The 22,572-nt window shown below is 38.5% G+C and overlaps 1 protein-coding gene across 2 annotated transcripts in view; it reads right to left on the reverse strand.

Moving 5' to 3' along the window:
- LOC137043654 (F-BAR and double SH3 domains protein 2) overlaps window positions 1-22,572 on the reverse strand; it is a 141,606-nt gene that overhangs the window by 118,078 nt on the left and 956 nt on the right. For both annotated transcript variants that reach the window (XM_067419968.1, XM_067419967.1), the window contains exon 2: window positions 9,123-9,220. In XM_067419968.1, coding sequence (XP_067276069.1) covers window positions 9,123-9,220 — 98 coding nt within the window. The remainder of the gene's footprint in view (window positions 1-9,122; window positions 9,221-22,572) is intronic.

The following is a 22,572-nucleotide window of genomic DNA, read 5'->3' on the forward strand; positions in this document are numbered from 1 at the left end:
AATGCTATCATATCATCACCGCACATCAGAGAGATTAAGTGCACGCACTGAGACGAGAGAGGTATGTATCACCTCGACTTAGTTAAGGGAATAACCTAGTTTAATATGAAAAAGCAGTTAAGTATCCCTTTAAGAGAAAAATTAAATAGAATGAATTGCAAAAAGATTTTTCCTTAAAGGGTTACTTCAGCGATTAGCATATGGCTTTTTATCAGTAGAAACCCTGGAGTATATTCAAATGATTGTGCTTTCCCCCCTCATTTCCCCCTGAGACAAGAGATTTATGCATTTTATTTCTGGAAAAATTCCTCCTATGATGCAAATTGACGATTTTTGCATCATAGGAGGAATGTTTGCCCAAAGGCTAAAGACTACAGCCAGCAGAGGGAGCCATTTCCGCATGTTTTGAATCCGCGCATGGGGGATGGGAGATTACACTCAGCTGGCAGGGAGAGATCAGCTGGCAGCTACAGGCACTCATTTAAACGGAGCTATGGTGAGCAATGTAAGTCTTTTAACTTCTCAAATTAATTTCTATGAAAGTTAAGCTTGCAAAGGCATGAACTGAAACGCGCCAGACTGAACTCGCGTTGTGAATGTATGCCGCGAGTGTAGTCGCGATTACCTCAGCTCTCATCACTCGTGCAGTTAGTGCTCAGTGCTGTAAGACTCGCACGGTGACTCATTCATTATTTTGAACAGACACGTTCAGTTTTTAATTGTAGTGTCTTCAACTCCGTCACAGTAATCAAGTTGGTGGCGTTGGGAATGGCCTCACAAGGCAGCAAAGCATTCTGGGAATTGTAGTCTTTAATCCCCATGGGACAAAAATACATTTTCTGTCTTTTCTCAGTCTAGAAGACACCAAATTCAAAAATAATTTCACATTTCTACTGCATTGATGACCGAGTTTAAATACAGATTCATCTTCCCAGCGCTGAAGTACCCCTTTAAATCATTCTAATTCTTTTCTAAGCAATCAAACATATGATGTTGGCCTGCCTATTGGTTAAGTCAAAGAAGTCCACCTTCAAGATATTCCAGTCACTAGATATAGCTCAGGTCACTTACCCGCGTCATCTAATGACTGGAATATATTGATGGTGGACTTCAACCAGCTAGTATTGGCAGAAATTAACTGGAAGTTCCCTCAACACAGCTAACGCAAGTGTGTTACATTGGCCAAGTGCTCAAATCAACATCTGTGCATTTTCAAATGGGTGAGCAACAGGAGAAATAAAAACATACAGAGACCTTCATGTTTGAAGTTACTACTGACTCCAGCATGACTCCTCGTTCTGTAAGAGTCAGCAGTACTGCCCAAAATACATTATGAACTCATCCTTAAATATATCTGTCACAGTGTGAGCATGACTGTACTGAAGAAGTTCTAATGTTATAATATATTTGCTCACATGGCTGGTCTCTTGTCCTGTCTTAGAGATTATGGTCAGAGCATTAGTGGGCTAGTAGGTAAACAGGAATATCAAACTCAGAGGAGAAGCTCAATCAATGGGGCTTTTTGACTCCTGGCCGAGACATTGATTTATCCCACTAGGCCAGCTTTAGAATGTGTTTGTTTGTGTGTGTGTGTGTGTGTGTGTGTGTGTGTGTGTGTGTGTGTGTGTGTGTGTGTGTGTGTGTGTGTGTGTGTGTGTGTGTGTGTGTGTGTGTCAGCAATAGTCAGCCAGAGCAACAAAAAACAGAGGAGAATGACTGAATCTATGAATGTCTTTGACACTGAGAAGGGAGAGAATCCATCGAAATGCAATGTGATGAATGTAGCAATGAGTTTTGGCATCGGTAATAACCTTCTTATGATATTCTACATTACACAGCATACAAACAGCAAAAATTCAAAGAACAAATCAATTGCACATCCCCAGTCCCAATCTGGGTTAAGGTGTGGTAACATCAGAGAAAAAGCCCATTGATAAATCCATTATCAATGCGCAGCGATGCATGAAGCACAGATCACACCAAAGTCAAGCCAAGACACTTTCGGTTGTTCAAACAAATTTGTGCAACTAACTTGAACCTATGTGGGGAAATCCCTCAGCAGAAAATACACAGATTCCTATTTAATCGACTCAATTTTGACTGTGAAAAATCACTGAACAACAGTAAATGTGACCATACCTTTAGTTTGGTTTGGCTAATGGGCTTCAATATCGAAAATGCAGTCCACTCTGCATTGAGTAAAAAGTCAACATTAAAAGGATATAATTCTACTAAGGGATACACAGATACAATTTTTTTTCAGAACCGATCTGATCTAAAAAATTCTGAGTATCGACTAGGGATGCACGATATTATCGGCACGACATCGGAATCGGCCGATAAACGCTTAAAATATAAAAATCGGCATCGGTCGATATGAAAACATTATGCCGATATGCCTTGCCGATATGATAACGTGTTGATATGCGCCTGCAATAACTCACGTGTGCAAGGAGTGCTACAGCGATAAGACCATGTCAGCACTGCAGTCATTCTTCAAGTGAAAACAAGAAAATACATTGCATGTACAGTGATTTATATTGACTGTTTTTAAATGCTGCCTTGAATTTCTGAATGCACGTACAGAAGGACGTGACCGTCAGCAGCAGATTTGCCACGTTTTCACAACAAAACGAACCCAAAACAAGCCCAATCGCGTCTCCCCACTCTCTAGCGCGTGCGGCAGCCTCCATAGCAGCAGAAGCTCCTCCAGGTCCTAGTGCCCTCCCGCTAGACCGCTATATATTTATACATGTAGTGGGTGCGCTGTTGTTACACTAATACAATGAAAAGTAGAATACACAAATAAATTGAAGTTACTTTTTGTTCTGAATAAACAAATCAGTAATGATGTCATAAACCACAAGCATGACACTTGTAAATTAAATACTTTTATATACAGTGTATTAATCTGTAATACAATTTTACAAAATGGATGATGAAAAATAATCCAAGGAGCTCTACAATAATTGTAGAATTAAAAGACAGCATCAATGGATGTCATGCCACCCCCACTTCATGTGCACAAACGTTAAATCCAAAAATACAATATTTAGGTTACAGCTGCATCGGGGGTGAAAAATTACTGACTTTATTATTGTTATTTTCAGAGCTTTTAATATACTCTTATCATAAAAAGAACTTTATTATAATTTATTTATCTTCAACAAGAATTCTTTTAGTAAGGATACCTCAGAAATCTGAAACCAGAATGAAAAAAAATAGTTTTTGCTCAAAATGGTGTTGTTTCCAAACAAAGGGAAAAAATAAACATATATCGGCATCGGTATCGGCATCGGCCAAAATAAGCTGAAAAATATCGGCATATCGGATATCGGCAAAAATCCAGTGCATCCCTAGTATCGACCGATACCGATACTTAACCGATACCAATGCAGTTTTGTTTAAAAAAAATGATATGTAGAATTTCTAAACCTTAGTGTGTTGAATTGATACACTGTAAAAAAATAAAAAAATAAAATATAAAAAAATGTAGGTTTTTGTTGGTTTAACTTAAAAAAGTAACCAACCTGGTTGCCTTATAATTTTGAGTTTATTGAAATTACAAATTTGAGTTGATAGAATGAAGGAAATTTGTTTAATAAATAGAAACTCAAAATATTATTGTATCTGAACTAGGGCTGGGCGATATGGCCAAAATTTCATATCCCGATATAGCTCATTTGATATCCCGATAACGATATACATAACGATATAGCAATTTTTCTGTTAATTCAGTTTATGAATAGTCTATACAAAATTGCAATGTGGAAATGCAGTTTGAAATGATATACAAAACAAATAAAGGTAGTATGGACTACATTTTTATTTTATTTAGAACCTTTTTTTCAAGCAAGACTGTTGGTAAAGTTAACACCTGCCTAGGGGATGTTAACCGATGACCGTTTGACCGATGGCTGACCGTATCAACGTTAACCGATCAAAGTTGTCGGTTAAAATAAATAAAAAAGTGATCTCTAAATTAGGCTATTATACAGTGGGCTAAACGCTACAGTTAGCCGTCTCATTCCAAAATCTTTTTGTGTGATTGAACATATCCCTCGCACTCAATTCTTCATAACTGGCCTGTTTGTACTTAATAAACCAATAAGAACATTTGGCGCGAGGTCACAGCGTTTGGGTTTGCGCGCTCACAAGGTTTGCAAAAAGTAAACACTCGAGCTTAGAGTCAGAGCAGACGACAGGATGAAGCGTCATTCCGCATAAGATGGGCTTACATTTGGAAATATATTACATCTTCATTTCAGTGGTAACACATAAGGTGTTGATCGTCTTTCTTTATTATTGTTAGCTCTAACTCGAACTAAAGCGGCGTCTCTTCAGAGCTGTCATTTTCTTAAATGAGCCGCGGCAATGTTTCAAATGAGCTTCTAACGCTGGACAAACGCCTTTATTTTCAACGCGATCACCTTAACCAAACCATTTCGAAACTAAGGAGCCATTTGTCCTCTGATTACAAACAATCTCCTCTGCGGCGCGTTTGCGGGACTCGTGTTTCGCGCTGTGGGGGATTTAAAAAAAGTGACGTGAGTGGAAGGGAGGCGGCAGCGCGTGTGTGTGTGTGTGTGTGAGAGAGAGACAGAGGGAGCGCGGCTCGCGGCTGTTATTTCAAATAGCGCAGCATATTTTAAACTAATCGGTTAACCGGTTTCAACCGGCTAATGAGGCTCGGTGGTCGGTCAAGAAAATGTTTAGTTTTCGCCATCCCTACACCTGCCATTAAAATATTTCAATATATGGCTATGGTGTGCCACGCGTAAAAGCCCGCTGAAGCGTCTGTGTCTGAAGTGTGTTTCGAGCACTTTTGCCACCACTCTGGCATCATTACTCTGATAATTACCCTGGTCTGAACCGCGTCTACTACCGTCTTCCTCCATGTGTGTTTATGTATTGCAGCGTGCATGGGCATGCCGTGGCGTGAGGTGCATCTTGACGTAAAATTCTGCCATAAACGCCTTATCGTGGCGTAAGCGATAGAGCCCTTAAATAAAACGATAGACATTTTCTATCGTCCAGACGATATATTTCGTCATATCGCCCAGCCCTAATCTGAACCACATAAAACATAGACAAATCATAAAAAATAGCAATATTTGGCATGTTTCACTGCATCATCAGAAATACACACAATTACCCAATATGTTTACAAAATCTTTTAATATTTTAATAAAGGTTGTCGAATCTCTAAAAATGTTCATTGTATTAATTCAAAATTTTAATTTTAATGAACTCAAAATTTTAAGGCAACTAGGTAAACTTTTTTTCTAAATAATTTTTACAGTGTAATCACTTTTGTGAGTTAAACACAATCAACTAAATACAGACAACTTCATTATAATGAAAAACATCAAATAAAAAGATCAATCAATGACAAAAATACTACTATAGATGGTGAATAAATTAGATTCGTGGATCATTTGCAAAAGTTACAAAATCACGAGTGCACAATACCGGTACAAAATCTTAACATTTAGGCGGTAAAAAAAAAAAAACCCATAAAAGTAAATAAGTGTAGCTGTAAATCTGGTAAAATGTTACACAAAATACATTCATAAAAAACAAGTAAATATAGTTATAGAAATAGGGCCTTATATAGTAAGAAATTACATTTATTTTAAATGTATAGCACATATTTTTAATGAGGCCGCAACATAGAGCAGAACAAGAAAGGCTATTAATAATCTTTCATAGCGCAAAATTATTATAATGCAGAGTTCCACAAAGCACGCATGCACATCCCATGCACAGGATAATGTGCTTGAAGCAACATAGTGTGTAATAATAAGCGCGTATGCGCATCCCGTGGGCAGGAAGAAGCGCTTGAAGCAATACCACAGCGCGCAGCACTCAGTACGCATTGAGAAGCTCAAAACAGAAAGGAAAGGTATATCGACGCACAGAGTAATGACATTATCTATGCAATACTTTATTAAGCCCTTTTAACAGTTTAACATTTCAGTTACTGTGTGTGAAGAACAATACAATATCTAGTCCAATGTTGTGATCTAACAGAAAACCGGTAGAAAGTAACACGATTTACAGCAATAAATGCCAGCAAGATAAAGTCCTTTTATGAGAAACCATAGACCGTTATCTACAGATCAAGCATAATAAGAGAAACAATTAATTATTGTGGAAAGAGTTTCATTGTGTTGAATGTTGTAACCGAATGCGTCACATAGTTTGAAAGCTGAATGGAGAATTACTGAGTCACAATGGAGGGAAGCAAGCATTGATGTAAACTTGAATTTAATGACTTAAATATTCATCTGTACCTCATATTAAAGGGGTGAGGAATTGAGAAATCAACTTTCCCTTGAGCTTTTGATATATAAAAGTAAAAGTTTTTTTCAGAGCTGAAAACTTCATTGTTAGTCAAAGAAAAACTTTTATAGACACCAGCCCAGGAAACGATCGTGTGCACCATCTATACGTCATTGCATGACAAAACACCGCATCTACAGCAGCTCTAATTTAGTAACCCCACCCATTGACTCATGGAGCTACGAAGAAGATAGCAAGATATTGCGCTATTCCTGGTTGTGGAAGAACACAGTCATGGCAGGGCCATAGATATGACGGGAGCTGAAGCTCATTAAATATGCAAATCTTATCCAATACTAGCCGTGGGCATTTACTTCTAAGTCTCCAGTGCAGCATGCCAATCAAAACCCAGCGTTTTGGGGAGAGCCTCAAAACCAGTGTAGAAAATATTCTATTACTTATTAGTTATGATGTTTTTGAATGTAAAAATAGTCCATGTGACTTCAATAGTTCAACCTCAATTTTATAAAGATGAGTATAATTTTTGTTTCCAAAAACAAACAAAAATTCCTTTATTCAACAATTTCTTCAGTTCTGTGTCTTACACTGTTGACATAAATGGTGCAGCACTTCTGAGTGCATGCATTGTGGTGCACATGTGAACAGCGTCGGCCAATAATAAGCCGTGTACTGTCAACAGCCCAGGAGACTGACACAAATGTAAATAAATTGTTGAATAAAGTCGTTATTTTTGTTTGTTTTTGTGCACAAAAATACTCTCATCGGTTCATAAAATTAAGGTTGAACCACTAAAGTCACATGAACATGTCTTTGATCTTTCTGGGTCTTGAAAGTGATAATTCCTTTGTAGTCTATGGAGGGGTCAGAGAGCTCTCGGATTTCATCAAAAATATCTTCATTTGAGTTCCGAAGATGAACAAAAGTCTCACGGGTTTGGTACAACATGAGGGTGAGTAATAAATGACAACCCCTTAAAGAGGGCAAAATCTATGTTATTTAGACATCAAAGTTAGACATGATCTTGTACATTTTGAATTCCATCTCTCTCAGTCAATGGCATCATATTAGATTCATGGTAAAGTGTGTTTCCGCTAGTGACGATATTGCAAAATTTAAGAGTTAAGAGTTTCCAAACAGATTATCCATAAATGACTTTAAACTGACAGATCAATATTTCAATAGCCTTCTTACAGTTGTTCCTGCGCATTAAACTAAGCACTTTAAGATCCAAAATAATTACAAGCATCACCTTTAAATGTGGCATCATCGCTAGCAGCAGCTAGGAAACTGCACATTCGGCAGGATTCCAGATGGTTAGCTGACTCACGGTGTGACTGACTTTCATATCTCGCTATTTTTTGTCGTCTATACTGCCTGTAGTTGGGGACGGCAGAAACACAAGCTGAAGGTCTTTGGTTATGAGGCGTAAAGCTATTAAAGTGTGCTGGTAGCTGTTCTGTGTAAAGATGCAAAGCTAGACACTGGCAGAATGACTCTGATCCTTTCTCCAAACAGCCGGTATAACGAATCAGAGAATCAGACAGACATTCTAATAAACAAAAAATATACAGGAGGCCAATCAGGTCATGCTATACTGTAAATATAGCCACGGCTAAATGGATTAATACAGCGAAATACTTGCAACATCTTCGGCCATGTCTACTGTAGTATATTCACAATACATCACGGTGTCAAGTACATTATTGTTTAAAGGTCCCCTAGAATGAGTTATCTCCATGGAATATGATGTTTGCGGATGACATTGTGATCTGTAGTGAGAGCAGGGAGCAGGTGGAGGAAAGTCTAGAGAGGAGGAGGTTTGCTCTGGAAAGGAGAGGAATGAAGGTTAGTCGCAGCAAGACAGAATACATGAGTGTAAATGAGAGAGAACCAAGTGGAACAGTGAGGTTACAGGGAGAAGAGGTAAAGAAGGTGCAGGACTTTTAAGTACTTAAGGTCAGCAGTCCAGAGCAATGGGGAGTTTGGAAAAGAGCTGAAGAAGCATGTGCAGGCAGGTTGGAATGAGTGGAGAAAAGTGTCAGGTCTGTCGTGTGATAAAAGTGTACCAGCAAGAATGAAAGGAAAGGTGTACAGGACATATTCTAAAATAAAAAGGTGACATATTCTAGAGAATATGGCATGCAAAATAGGCATTTACAATATAGCACCCAAAAAAGGAAATGGCAAACGGAAGGGGGAGAATTTTAGAAAACCATTTTTTTTTTTTTTTTTACTACCACTAGTGGCAAAAAAACAAATTACACTCTTCAGACACTCTTTAATTGAAAAAAAAAATCTGCAGTTTAACCCATCCTCATCCTCTCTCTCTTTTGGACTTTTCACTCCATCACACGAACACAGACCAAAATAGCCTGTAGATTATGATTGCACTGCAATTTTCATCTTCAGCTCCCTTGTGAGGGTGTGCCGCTGTCAAATAACTTCATAAACACCCATAAGCATGTACAAACACATACACGCAAAAGACGTACATAAATTCCGTGTCCAAAAGTAGCGGTTTTAACACGATTCCCTCCCCCTGTTCTTAACCAGCCCTCAATCCATTTTAAGAAAAGGCAAGGAGAGAAAAAAACAGGAAAAAAAGAGAAGAGCAGCACTGTTATGACTTCCAGCTGTGAGAACGACTGGCCCACAAGTAGCAAGTCCAAAGGAAATGCCTTCGTCACATCCCAGTACTGAGATCCGAGTGGTCTTCAAAAACAGGGAGAATTCTCTCGCTTTCCACATTTGGTTTAATTTGTTCACTTTCATGGATGAATGCGTGTTTTAGGCACTGTTTTCATTTAATGGCTTACCTCATATCTTCCAATAAATCACATTCTGTTTGGTGTTTAAGGTGAAGGCGGCCGAGTTGCTCCGTATGCGTGTTCTTCAATTCCTGTGTCACTTTTACCTGTAGAGCAGATGACATTATTAGAGGTGAGGAAGAAGATGGCACATGCCAGCTGCACAAACACACACACTCTGTCCCACACATGAGCTCATTATTGTGTTTCCAGCTTCAGTCAGCTGTATGCGCCAAAATGGCAAATTCACAACCTTTCCAAGCAACAAGAGAAAAAAAATCCTGCAATCAGACTCTAACAGAGCAGATTGACACATTTTTATAGTTGATTCTTTCTATAAAATTGTATAGAAATCACTCGCTGTCACAAGAGAGTAAATAAAGCCGTAGTGTGTCATTTTTTGGATGTTAAAACTGATCTTTCTCCTGTCCCAATTTAATATGTTGCAGAACAAAACATGGCATGATTTTATGGGCAGAACAATCTGACCATTGGTGGTCAGGAATAATAATAATTACTTCACAATCGTGACTATAACACTCTTCAGCTTTAAATTACTATATATTACATTATAAATATTGCTCACCTTATAGTTAGGACTTTATAGTAGTTTAAAGCTGAAGTGTGTTATATTCACACACACACACACACACACACACACACACACACACACACACACACACACACACACACACACACACACACACACACACCTGTTTGTAATGTTTTTGAAAGAAGTTTCTTCTGCTCATCAAGCCTGCATTTATTTGATCAAAAATACAGAAAAAATGTAATATTGTGATACATTATTACAATTTAAAATAATAGGTTTTCAATTTATTATACTTGAAATAATCATTTATTTCTGTGATGCAAAGCTGAATTTTCAGTATCATTCCTCCAGTCTTCAGTGCCACATGATCCTTCAGAAATCATTTTAATATGATGATTCATTTTCAAAGTTGGAACAGTTCTGCTGCTTAATATTTTTTTCATAACCTGTGATACTTTTTTATAATACTTTGATGAATAGAAAGTTAAAAAAAAGAAAAGAAAAAAGAAGCACTTTTTTAAAAAATAGAAATATTTTGTAACAACAATATACATTACTGGTCAGTAATTTGGGGTCAGTCATTTTTCTTTTTTTGAAATAAATCAATAATTTTATTCAGCAAGGATGTGTTAAATTGATACAAAATGATAGTAAAGGAGATTTATATTATTTGCAAATATGTTTTTATTTTATTCATCACATATATTAGGCAGCAGAACTGTTTCCAACACTCATAATAAATCAGAATATTAGAATGATTTCTGAAGGATCATGTGATAGACTGGATGTCACATGTGACACTGAAGACTGCAGTAACGATCCTGAAAATGCAGCTTTGCATCACAGAAGTAAATTAGAATTTAAAGTATAATAAATTAAAAAACAAATATTTTTCATTGTAATAATATATCACAATATTTTAAAAAAATCTGTATTTTTTTAATCAAATAAATGCAGGCTTGATGAACATTAGCAACTTCTTTCAAAAACATCACAAATAATAATGTTTCAAAGCTTTTGGCCTGAACTGTACACACACTCACATAAAGGATTATTAGGAACACCATACTAATACTGTGTTTGACCCCCTTTTTGCCTTCAGAAGTGCCTTCATTCTACATGGCATTGATTCAACAAGGTGCTGAAAGCATTCTTTAGAAATGTTGGCCCATATTGATAGGATAGCATCTTGCAGTTGATGGAGATTTGTGGGATGCACATCCAGGGCACGAAGCTCCTGTTCCACCACATCCCAAAGAGGCTCTATTGGGTTGAGATCTGGTGACTGTGGGGGCCATTTTACTACAGTGAACTCATTGTCATGTTCAAGAAAACAGTTTGAAATGATTCAAGCTTTGTGATATGGTGCATTATCCTGCTGGAAGTAGCCATCAGAGGATGGGTACATGTTGGTCATAAAGGGATGGACATGGTCCGAAACAATGCTCAGGTAGGCCATTCCATTTAAATGATGCCCAAATGGCACTAAGGGGCCTAAAGTGTGACAAGAAAACATCTCCCACACCATTACACCATCACCACCAGCCTGCACAGTGGTAACAAGGCATATGATGGATCCATGTTCTCATTCTGTTTACGCCAAATTCTGACTCTACCATCTGAATGTCTCAACAGAAATCGAGGCTCATCAGACCAGGCAACATTTTTCCAGTCTTCAACCGTCCAATTTTGTTGAGCTTGTGCAAATTTTAGCCTCTTTTTCCTATTTGTAGTGGAGATGAGTGGTACCCGGTGGGGTCTTCTGCTGTTGTAGCCCATCCGCCTCAAGGTTGTGCGTGTTGTGGCTTCACAAATGCTTTGCTGCATACCTCGGTTGTAACGATTGGTTATTTCAGTCAAAGTTGCTCTTCTTGAATTAGTCGGCCCATTCTCCTTTGACCTCCAGCATCAAGAAGGCATTTTTGCCCACAGGACTGCCGCATACTGGATGTTTTTCCCTTTTCACACCATTCATTCAGGTAAATAAAGGCCCCGGTCTTTATTTGAGGAATTACGGTACATATATAGTTATAACTATAGTTCTATATTTAGCTTTAAGATACTTCAGGTCTGATTTATATATATATAAGTTATAACTATAGTTCTATATTTAGCTTTAAGATACTTCAGGTCTGATTTAAGCCTGATCAAGAACAAGCTGACAAGTACCCCCGGTTTCACCAAACATGGCTTAAACCTAGTTCCAGACTAAAATACATACAAGCTATTTTAAGTGAAAGCAACTTTCACTGGCATACCTTAAAACATCTCAGAGCCATTGTTTTGTCTTAAGATGCACACCAGTCATGTTTTTTCCTCTCTAATGCACATTTTAAAAGGCTACTTAAAATTTTCTAATTGATCTAAGGCCTAATCCTGGCTTAATCTAAACACTGTCTGTGGATGTCTGTGAAACCAGGCTGTAGTGCCCTTACGTTATATGTATGGTAGAGGTACCATGGAATAAAAATTATAATGTTTTTTAGCATCCAGACGTAATTAAAAACACATATTACATCAACTGAAAAAAAACCCTCTTAAATGAATAATAATAACTATAACAAAATGAAAACCAGATATTTGCATTTTTCCTACAGACATGTTGTCTGGCTATCACCAGACCAAGCTCAATTTAAGATTGAACATAGTCCAATGGGTAGTCTGCTCTGTATTTTCTACTACACAAGAGGCGTGATAAACATGCATAATTCAAATGACTCTGTACACAATTGGATAGTACTTCAGCCAATCAGACCACAAGAGGCGTGATCAATAGGCAATAACCTACTGCGTTAAACCCGCCAATAGCATGCGGGTTGCCAGTGTACAGTGTAAATGCAAATATCGGTTATGGGTCGCTTTTGAAAAGATGATGTAAGCGGGTCATCAAAAAAATATAGTCACCAAATCGGAATTGTGCATCAAGACCTGCAGTGTAAATGCAGCCTAACACACATGGACATATTGGAAGAAATGTATCAACATAAAGTTAAAAAGCTTCCAAGGCTTTGACATGTCTGAAATGTTTCCAATTCACGTAATCTGGATAAGATTAAATGATTATAACAAAAAAGTGACGATGAATTACATACTTTTATTATGAGGCAAATTTGTTATTTAGCATGACAGGCCAGGGAAATTGCTTCCTGGCATGAATCCATATTTAATCATATCAGAAGACTTTAGAAACTATCAAGCAAAAAAAGATGTTATAAAATCTGCATCAGTAAACAGTATCAAAAAGGAATCAACAAAACCACACATTTAGAACATTAGTATACAATGGTACTGACTATGAATGGGTACCACATTCACGTACTATAGAATTCGGTCCAAACTATTTTCTTTTGTTACACTCTTAAAAACAAATGTTTCAAAATTAGGGGTTTCACAGCGATAGCATAAAATAAACTTTCAGTAAACAGTTCTTAAAATAAGTTCTTAGATTGAACTTTCATTTTAAAAATTCGAATGGACATTTTTTTTGCAATGGAAAGGTTCAATTCATGTTAAAGGTTCTTCTGGAAGCACAGATGCCCACTAGGAACCTTTATTTTTTCCTTAAGAGTGTCATGTCATACCAGTTACAGGAAAAAAGTGTACAGGAAGTTGCAAATATAAATGCAGCAGGTGATCGTTTCATTTAAGACCTTTAACTGCTGGAACTAAAACACTGCTGATTAAACCTATAAATAGCTTTGTGGTTACAGGAAATATGGCATTGATAACTGTTATATCTATTGCACATTGCCAAAAACAAAACAGAAAACAAATATATTACATAGAAATTCCATTGCCTGAAAATTAAGGTACCCAATGTAAGCATTAAAGGCACACTATGTAGCCTTGATTTTTGCGGCTTGCAGAAGACTATTCAAAACAAAGGCGAGCTCGATGACGCCGAGATTGAGCGCAGATTCATGGGAGATGTCATCTTCACCTCACTGCCGGTTTAAAAGAATTGGACAGGATGCAGGCAGAAGTCATCTCATGGATGAGATTATTACTCTTACTGTAGTAAGAAGCAAAGCAGAGCAGAGCCGAGTGCTGTGTGAGCTGAACGAGGCCGCTGGAGCGATTGCTAATGAGAGACGAGTGCGACACAAGGCTAGACAGCAGCAGAGCTTTTATTATGCCACAGCTTCCGCTTCTTATGGTCAAGCGTATGTGGGAAAACGCAGCGCTGTTTTATCATATTAGATTCATTTGAGCATGTTGAAAATGATTTTCCACGGCTACTATGAGACACATTTTGCACACTGCAGTAAGCTACATCCATATTAGAATATCATATTAAAGCTGGGGTAAGTGTTATTCCATAAGCGTTTTACTAAACGGACTGGGGCCAAGTGCAATAACAAACTTGTTGCCAATCAGCAGGTAAGGGGCGTGTCTACTATTGATGGTGAGAAGAGAGCGCTCAGAGCATGCAGAGTGCATGTCATTATTCAAAACACAAGACACACATAATAACGGACACAAGCCGAGAACTAATGCTGGCTTTTGCTAGCCTGACAAGCCAGACTCACCATAGACTCACCATAGACAGGGCTCAATCCGAGGGGCGGGATAAGCGGTTGTCTTTTAAACTCCCTCTGCACACGATAGGATAGCGCTACACCAACCAGAGCAACGAAGGTGAAACAGAGCTTGTTGATAGATTAAACATTCACCGTATCCGGTCGGCAGTGCAGTTCTTTGTTCTTTTCTCAGAGAAAAGCTTAACTCCAAGTCTTCCAGAATCGCAGTCAAAGCTGATTCGAAAGACCGCTGCCGTTCGCCAGTTTCTGTGTTTACTAGAAGCATGCAAACGCAACTCGGCCGTCGTCATTATGGCCCCGCCCACCGACACTATACACGATGTGATTGGTCCGGCAAGAGTTAGGGGAATACAGCTCAGAAGGGTATTGAGAGTTCCTAGACGACACTTGCGGGCAGATTAAATTTGCTGCCGCTAGGGTGCGTCTAGATTTCTAGGCTAGGCTTTTGCTTGAATATGCTCGTTTGTCATGTTCACTTGTTTAACTATTTGCGATCTAGTGTCGCTCACTTCAGCGATGGTAAAGACCCGTTCATTTCACACCGTATAGAGCATCTAAAGCCCCTTTCACATTGCGATTCCGGAAAATACACTGATAATGCGACCTGACATTTGTTCCCGGGACACTAGATTTGGTCCATTCTCACTGCCAGCGAAATACCGTAATATGTGCGCTTTCACACACAACGCTTAATGGTCCCGGGTCGAGTTGACACGTGACATCCTGATGTGACGTATAATGGCGAGCGATCCGCGCTGAAGCTGAGATAGTAAGGAGCTCCGTGGTCTCGACTTGTGTCCAGTTTGCACACATTTCTGCTTGTTTAATTTTATTTTATTTTGTATACGAACACTCTCTGTGTTTAAAACACAGACTAGCTCTTCTGGCACTGCAGGGTTGTATTATTACCTTGACTCACTGGGGCCCAGGTCAGGAAGCAGACAAACTGGCTAAACCAACCGTCTGCTAGCTGTCTCACGTCACCAAAGTCAGCTAAATCCCAGCACATAGAGACTCTTTCACCTAGATATTATCACATAGAGACTGTGTCTGTTCCCCGAATTAGTAAATACAAAAAACCATCAAAACCATTCAACAGTAAAAATTTAATTGATGTCCAACAAATAAACAACAGATATAATACGGATGAACAATTGATAAAGCTTGGGTTGCTGAATATTCGATCCCTTTCGCCAAAAACGCTTGTTGTCAATGATATGATTATAGATCATAACTTAGATGTGCTGTGTTTGACAGAAACCTGGCTAAAACCTGATGATTACATTACTTTAAATGAGTGCACCCCCCGAGATTATTGTTACAAACATGAGCCACGTCTGAAAGGTAAAGGGGGAGGTGTGGCTGTAATTTATAATAATATTTTCAGTATTACTCAGAAGTCTAGTTTCAAATATAATTCCTTTGAAGTTTTGGTGCTTTATGTAACACTGTGTAGTGTAAATGATAAATGCCTTCTGACATTTGTGTTGGCTACTGTATACAGGCCACCAGGGCACAATACAGACTTTATCAAAGAATTTGCTGGTTTTGTATCGGAGTTAGTATTAGCTGTAGATAAAGTACTAATTGTTGGGGATTTTAATATCCACGTAGACAATGAAAAAGACGCATTGGGATTGGCATTTAGAGACGTTCTAAACTCTATTGGAGTTAGACAACACGTATCGGGACCCACTCATCGCCTTAATCATACTTTAGATCTAATAATGTCACATGGAATAAATGTTGATACTGTTAAAATTCTGCAGCAGAGCGATGACATCTCAGATCATTACCTAATATCATGTATACTTAATTTACCTAAGGCTGCAAAGCCATCCCCTCGCTTCAAATATGGTAGGACGATAACCGCTGCGACTAAAGATTGCTTTGTACATAATCTTCCTCATCAGTTCCATCTCCTCAGCATTACAGATAGCCAAGATGAACTTGATGCTGCAACCGAAACTATTGACTCTCTCCTTACTAGCACTTTAGACATAGTTGCTCCCCGGCGCTTAAAGAAGATTAAAGCAAATAATCCAACGCCGTGGTACAACGAGCACACTCGGGCCCTTAAAACAGCAGCCAGAAAAATGGAGCGCAGCTGGAAGAAAACAAAACTAGAGGTTTTTCGCAATTTGTGGAAAGAGAGCATGATTGCATACAGAAAGGCCATAAAAACTGCTAGATCTGCTTATTTCTCATCTCTTTTAGAAGAAAACAAACACAACCCTAAGTATTTATTCGATACAGTGGCTAAATTATCAAAAAATAAAGCTTCAGCTTCTGATGTTTGTAAACAACACAGCAGTAATGACTTTATGAACTTCTTTACTAGTAAGATTGATAATATTAGGAATAAAATTATAACCATGCAGCCGTCTATTACAGTATCACTTCAGACAGAGCACTGCAGGGTCACTGAGGAAAAATTACACTCTTTCACTGCTATAGGAGGAGAAGAACTGGCTAAACTTGTAAAATCATCAAAATCAACAACATGTATGCTTGACCCTATACCGACTAGGCTATTAAAAGAGATACTTCCAGAGGTCATAGAGCCTCTGCTTAATATCATTAATTCATCTTTGACATTAGGATATGTACCGAAAACTTTTAAGTTGGCTATAATTAAACCACTTATTAAAAAAACACAACTTGATCCTAAAGAATTAGTCAATTACAGGCCAATCTCGAATCTACCGTTTCTATCAAAAATACTAGAAAAGGCAGTGTCTTCACAATTATGTTCTTTTTTAGAAAGAAATGGTATATGTGAGGATTTCCAGTCAGGATTTAGACCGTATCATAGCACTGAGACTGCTCTAATTAGAGTTACAAATGATTTACTCTTATCATCTGATCGTGGTTGTATCTCTCTATTAGTGTTACTCGATCTTAGCGCTGCATTTGATACTATCGATCACAATATTCTTCTGAATAGAATCGAAAATTATGTTGGCGTTAGTGGAACTGCTTTGGCATGGTTTAAATCGTACTTATCTGACCGTTATCAGTTTGTAGCAGTAAATGAAGAGATGTCACACCGATCACAAGTTCAGTATGGGGTACCGCAAGGCTCAGTGTTAGGACCGTTGCTTTTCACCCTGTATATGCTACCACTGGGAGATATCATTAGGAAACATGGCGTTAGTTTTCATTGTTATGCTGACGATACTCAGCTCTATATTTCCTCACGCCCGGATGAAACCTACCAATTCACAAGATTAACAGAATGCATAGCTGATATAAAAAATTGGATGAATAGTAATTTTCTGCAACTTAATTCAGATAAAACTGAATTTTTAATTATTGGACAGAAAAGCTCCACAAGTAGTAACAGAGAATACTGTCTAACACTTGATGACTGCTCTGTCAAGCCCTCGTCGTCAGTGAGGAACCTGGGTGTGCTCTTTGATACCAATCTTTCATTTGAAAGCCACGTTTCTAGCATCTGTAAAACCGCATTCTATCATCTTAAAAATATATCTAAATTACGGCACATGCTTTCAATGCAAAATGCTGAACAGTTAGTACATGCGTTCATGAGCTCAAGGCTAGATTATTGTAATGCTCTACTGGGTGGTTGCCCTGCTCGCTTAATAAACAAACTCCAGCTAGTCCAAAATGCAGCAGCTAGAGTTCTTACTAGAACCAGAAAGTATGATCATATTAGTCCAGTTCTGTCAACACTGCACTGGCTCCCTATTAAACATCGCATACATTTTAAAATCTTGCTTATTACTTACAAAGCACTAAATAGTTTAGCTCCCCGGTACTTAAGCGAGCTCTTAACGCATTATACCCCATCACGTCGATTGCGGTCTCAAAACTCTGGCCAGTTGATAATACCTAGAATATCTAAATCAACTGCAGGCGGTCGATCATTTTCCTATTTAGCTCCTAAATTGTGGAATAGTCTTCCTAGCATTGTTCGGGAAGCAGACACACTCTGTCAGTTTAAATCTAGACTAAAAACACATCTCTTTACTATGGCATACACATAGAACATTTTTAACTCTCATTATTCAGATCAATTGACTGATTGTTAGGCTGCATTAACTAGGTCAGCCGGAACCGGGAACACTTCCCATAACACCTGATGTACTAGTTACATCATAAAAAGAGTGACATCTACGCTAATGTTAGTCTCTCTGTTTATCCCGAGGTTTATCCCGGATCTGGGCCCTGTCCGGATCGGATGGTGGACCTGCCTGGACATGACCAACGCATCCTGGAGTGTCTGCTGAGCCGTGTCAAATGGTGTCTCCTCCGAATTTGCCTCACTGGCACGACATGCTCAAAACCCGTCTTCGGCGCAATAATTCCGATCTTTCATGTATTCATACTCTTGTGTAATTGACGCCCCATCCTAAATAAATCTGTCTCTTCCGTGATACCCTGAAAATTTTGAATAATCCGATCTAATATGATTTCCGACCTGTAAGGTTGCCAGAATAATAATCTTACACGGTGTGATAATAGGCCAGAGGAGAACTGGCACCCCGACTGAGTCTGGTTTCTCCCAAGGTTTATTTTTCTCCATCATGCCCTGATGGAGTTTTGGTTCCTTGCCACTGTCGCCTTTGGCTTGGCTTGCTCAGTTGGGGACACTAAAAATATGATTAAAGTTATTCAACTTATTATACAAATAAAATATATGAATTAGGTCTTATTTAATTCTATAAACTATAATACTGATCTGCCAACATTGTCGCTATATGATAAATTAAAATAAGCTGATAACATCACTGTTTTCTCCAGTACGGCTGTACAGCCAAATCTAATTTTGTCGCAATATTACCCTGTTTGACACTGTGAAGCTGCTTTGACACAATCGTGATTGTAAAAGCGCTATATAAATAAAGTTGATTGATTGATTGATTGATATTGAAAAAACAAGCTCTAGGAGTCGCACGATAACTACGTAGGCTACACGTTGCGGCATTAGGCCATCCTTAAAAATATTCTTGTTTGCCGTAACCCGACCGACCCTGTCAATTTAGGGCCGACTCAATTTTTTATTTTTTTTCCCTTTTAGTCCGACCGACTTGCCGGTTGTAAATGAGCTTTAAGACCGACCAATTTATTTTTTTACTCTTCAAACAACTAATACAACAGTAATAAAATAATATGAATTATATTTTAGTAATTATTATAAATGTTTAAATTGCCTGGGCCACAAACGAAGGCTACGTTCTTTCTTTATAGAAAAACCCGTGACGTCATCTATGTTTACACTATGGTTAACGGATGTCACACTATGGCCTGCACGTGCGTTCGTTTCGGCTTATCTCTCATTCACTGTAACGTTAGACTGTTAAAGCCCTGTCGGAGATTTCGCCGCATTGTGTGACAGGAGTCAGGACCATGGACACATTACACACACCAGGCAAGTGCACTGCAGAGGGGAGGGCTTTGAGCCACTGCCCTTTTTGAAAATTAATCAAAAGTGCCCCTCTCAACATTTATCATTACTATATTGTGGCGAATAAAACAGAATTTGAATTATAATTAATATAACAACGTGTACAAAACAGTAACAAATGGCGGAAAAGCTGTTTATGTCTCTGTCAGTCTGAAATGTCGTTGTCATAACGCGTTGCTATGGGTAGCGTGTGTTCTGCTCGATCGCAGCGCGTGGTGGGAGCGGTGGCACTGGTTGTAACTTGAAAAATAATGCTTTATGTATGGTTCTGTCGATGGATACACGTGCACTACAACAGCGGTAATAAAAGAAAGACCGTTTTGCCCACGTTTTCTTTGTAAACTGTGTTCAATGCATGCGAGTGCTGCCGTATGACCAGTCATTTTGGCCATCATCACTCAGTATATTCGCCAGAAGACGCGAATGAGAACCCTCTGCAGTGAGAGAAGATCTGTCTCTGTGCGCAGCGCGCGCACGTCTCACAGCGCGCAAATATTGAGTTCTTTCAAGTCTTGCGTTTGAACGGATAAACTCACACAAAAAGTATGTCAACATGTCGATCTTGATGAGTATCCATCAGACAGTCTGTATATGCCTTAAGAGAACTTTATACAGTCGAGAAAGACGATGCATATCTCTGTTTTAGGTCTTAAAGGGGCAGTAGCCTTTACTGCTGTCTGTCAAACAAAAGATAAGGACTCACTCACTGCTCTTGATTGAATAGCTGGTTATAGCTACTTAATTAATTGAATACATAAAAACAACTTTTTGCTTTTTAATATTCAAATGCACTAGTCTATATCACCAGATGCGTTGGTCTGGCAAGAAGTGCAAGCCACTTCAGAGACACAGATAGTTGCGTGTTCTGAGTTAACACAATCGAGCGTAAAAATAAGAAACACATCACGGGAAAATACTAAAACGGGAAGACAGCGGGAAAAGAGCTAAAATACGTGAGAAACCTGGAAAAAAAGGGAGGGTTGACAGCTTTGAGTCAATGACAGCTAGCTGGTGGTTGGACCCTTTTCTTAAAGAATGCACCTGAAATTTATGCAATAAACATGTTTTTGACAAATATTTCAATTTGTTTGTGGTCTATATAGCCTGCAATTAGCCTACACGCCCGAAGGCACGGCTTGAAGACCCAGTCAGTGATGTCACGATATGCCAATTTGTTTAAATTCATACCTACGTAATCACCATCACCAAAAATTTACTTTTTTTTTGGTATAAAAAAAAAAAAAAAAAAAAAAATAGACCTACCTACCGACCCTTTTTTAATTTTTTTTTACTGTTACTGCAAACCAAAATATTTTTAAGGATGCCCTTAGTTTCGGCTTTTGTTCACACAGCGCTCGTCCCGGGTCGAATACCGCAATATTACTAGGTCCCCGACCCGGGTCGAATTCGGTAATCAATCCCGGGACGTGGTTGCTTTTACACAGAAGGCGACCCGGCAATGTTCCGGGAATATTGCGGGTCCGACGTGCAGTGTGAAAGGGGCTTAAGTGGCGTGCATGTTTTGGTGATTTGAAATATCAACAACGGTTACCAGAAAGCACTTACTCCACCTTTAACAAATATTGGATGACAAGTGTTGCTAAATAGCATGAAATTTAGGGTTGCCAAAAGTACCGACCCCAATACCAAATTAGTATTGACATTTTACAAATGTGACGCTTTGAGCGAAAACGTAAACACCTCTGTTTACGATAACAGCTCAACAGCGGTCAAAGCGTTACATTTTAAATATCTTTGTATAGCGCTCAGTCTTGGTAAAGACTTGAAAAGACTTGGTATGTCTCAAACGAGAACAAGTTTTAGTTTGAGACATACCAAGTCTTTTCAAGTCTGGTTAAACAAAACTGGAAAACGAGAGTAACATTGATACATTGATCATTGATAGGTGACACACAGGCACGGTGCCTGTCCTGGTTAAAATTGTTGATTTCTCTGGATTTAAACATTCTTGGAAACATTTGAAATAATGCAAGTATGTAGATGTTTTACATCCACAAGTCAACAAAACAACATTGTTCTACTGGTTTTTGGATATTTTAATCCAAAAATTATACACATTGTGCCTTTAAAACTGTTCATGGTCCTGGGTTCAATCAAGTTGTGTTCAAATAAAAAACATAAAGGTACATGAGGTTCACAACCTAAACGCGACTACATGGCCTTGAAAAACCCAATGGGACCAGACCAATGAGCCCGGGCAGGTTGACTAATATCTGGGGAGAAACTGTTAATTACAAAAGAAGTTCTCCACTTGGCAGGTGTGGAGATAATTGGTTCTATAACAACTCCCTAAAGGTTAAAGCCAAAGAGGATGGAAAATAACACAGAACGCCCCGGTATCCGACCCTGCCAGCATCAGCAGGACACATTGTTGCAGGCTACACCATAACACACAGTATGACAGCCGGCTGCACGGCTCTCATCAACACTTTGAGCTGTACAGGTGAAGTATTATTACTCCGAGATGGAGGAAACACTAACATCATGCATTTACATCAGAGGAAAGCAACAGTGCATCAACAAAACAGAACATTTCTAGGCATTGGAGAGGCTGATCAGCTCTTTATGGAAATATCCACACTGATGTCAGACAGATCAGATCACATATTTGGTTTAAAATAGACATTAGATTACATATTTACTGTCAAGCCTTTCAATCATCTTTCAATCTTAAGCACACACATTTATACAATCATATACTGTATTCTACTGCATATGTATAGAACAAGCTAAACGTCATTTATATCGTGCATTTAAACCAAAACAAAGCATTATCAGTGTAACAACGACCAAAATAAACGATTGTTATACGCATATGCGATTAATATTTGCATTTAAAAACATAATTTTGCGCAAATAACGGGTTATTGTGGGGTAAACCTGTGCTACATGCTATCTGCTTTCCTCCTCTTC

This window comes from Pseudorasbora parva, chromosome 16, assembly GCF_024679245.1.
Source record: "Pseudorasbora parva isolate DD20220531a chromosome 16, ASM2467924v1, whole genome shotgun sequence".
NCBI classification, from domain to species: Eukaryota; Metazoa; Chordata; class Actinopteri; order Cypriniformes; family Gobionidae; genus Pseudorasbora; species Pseudorasbora parva.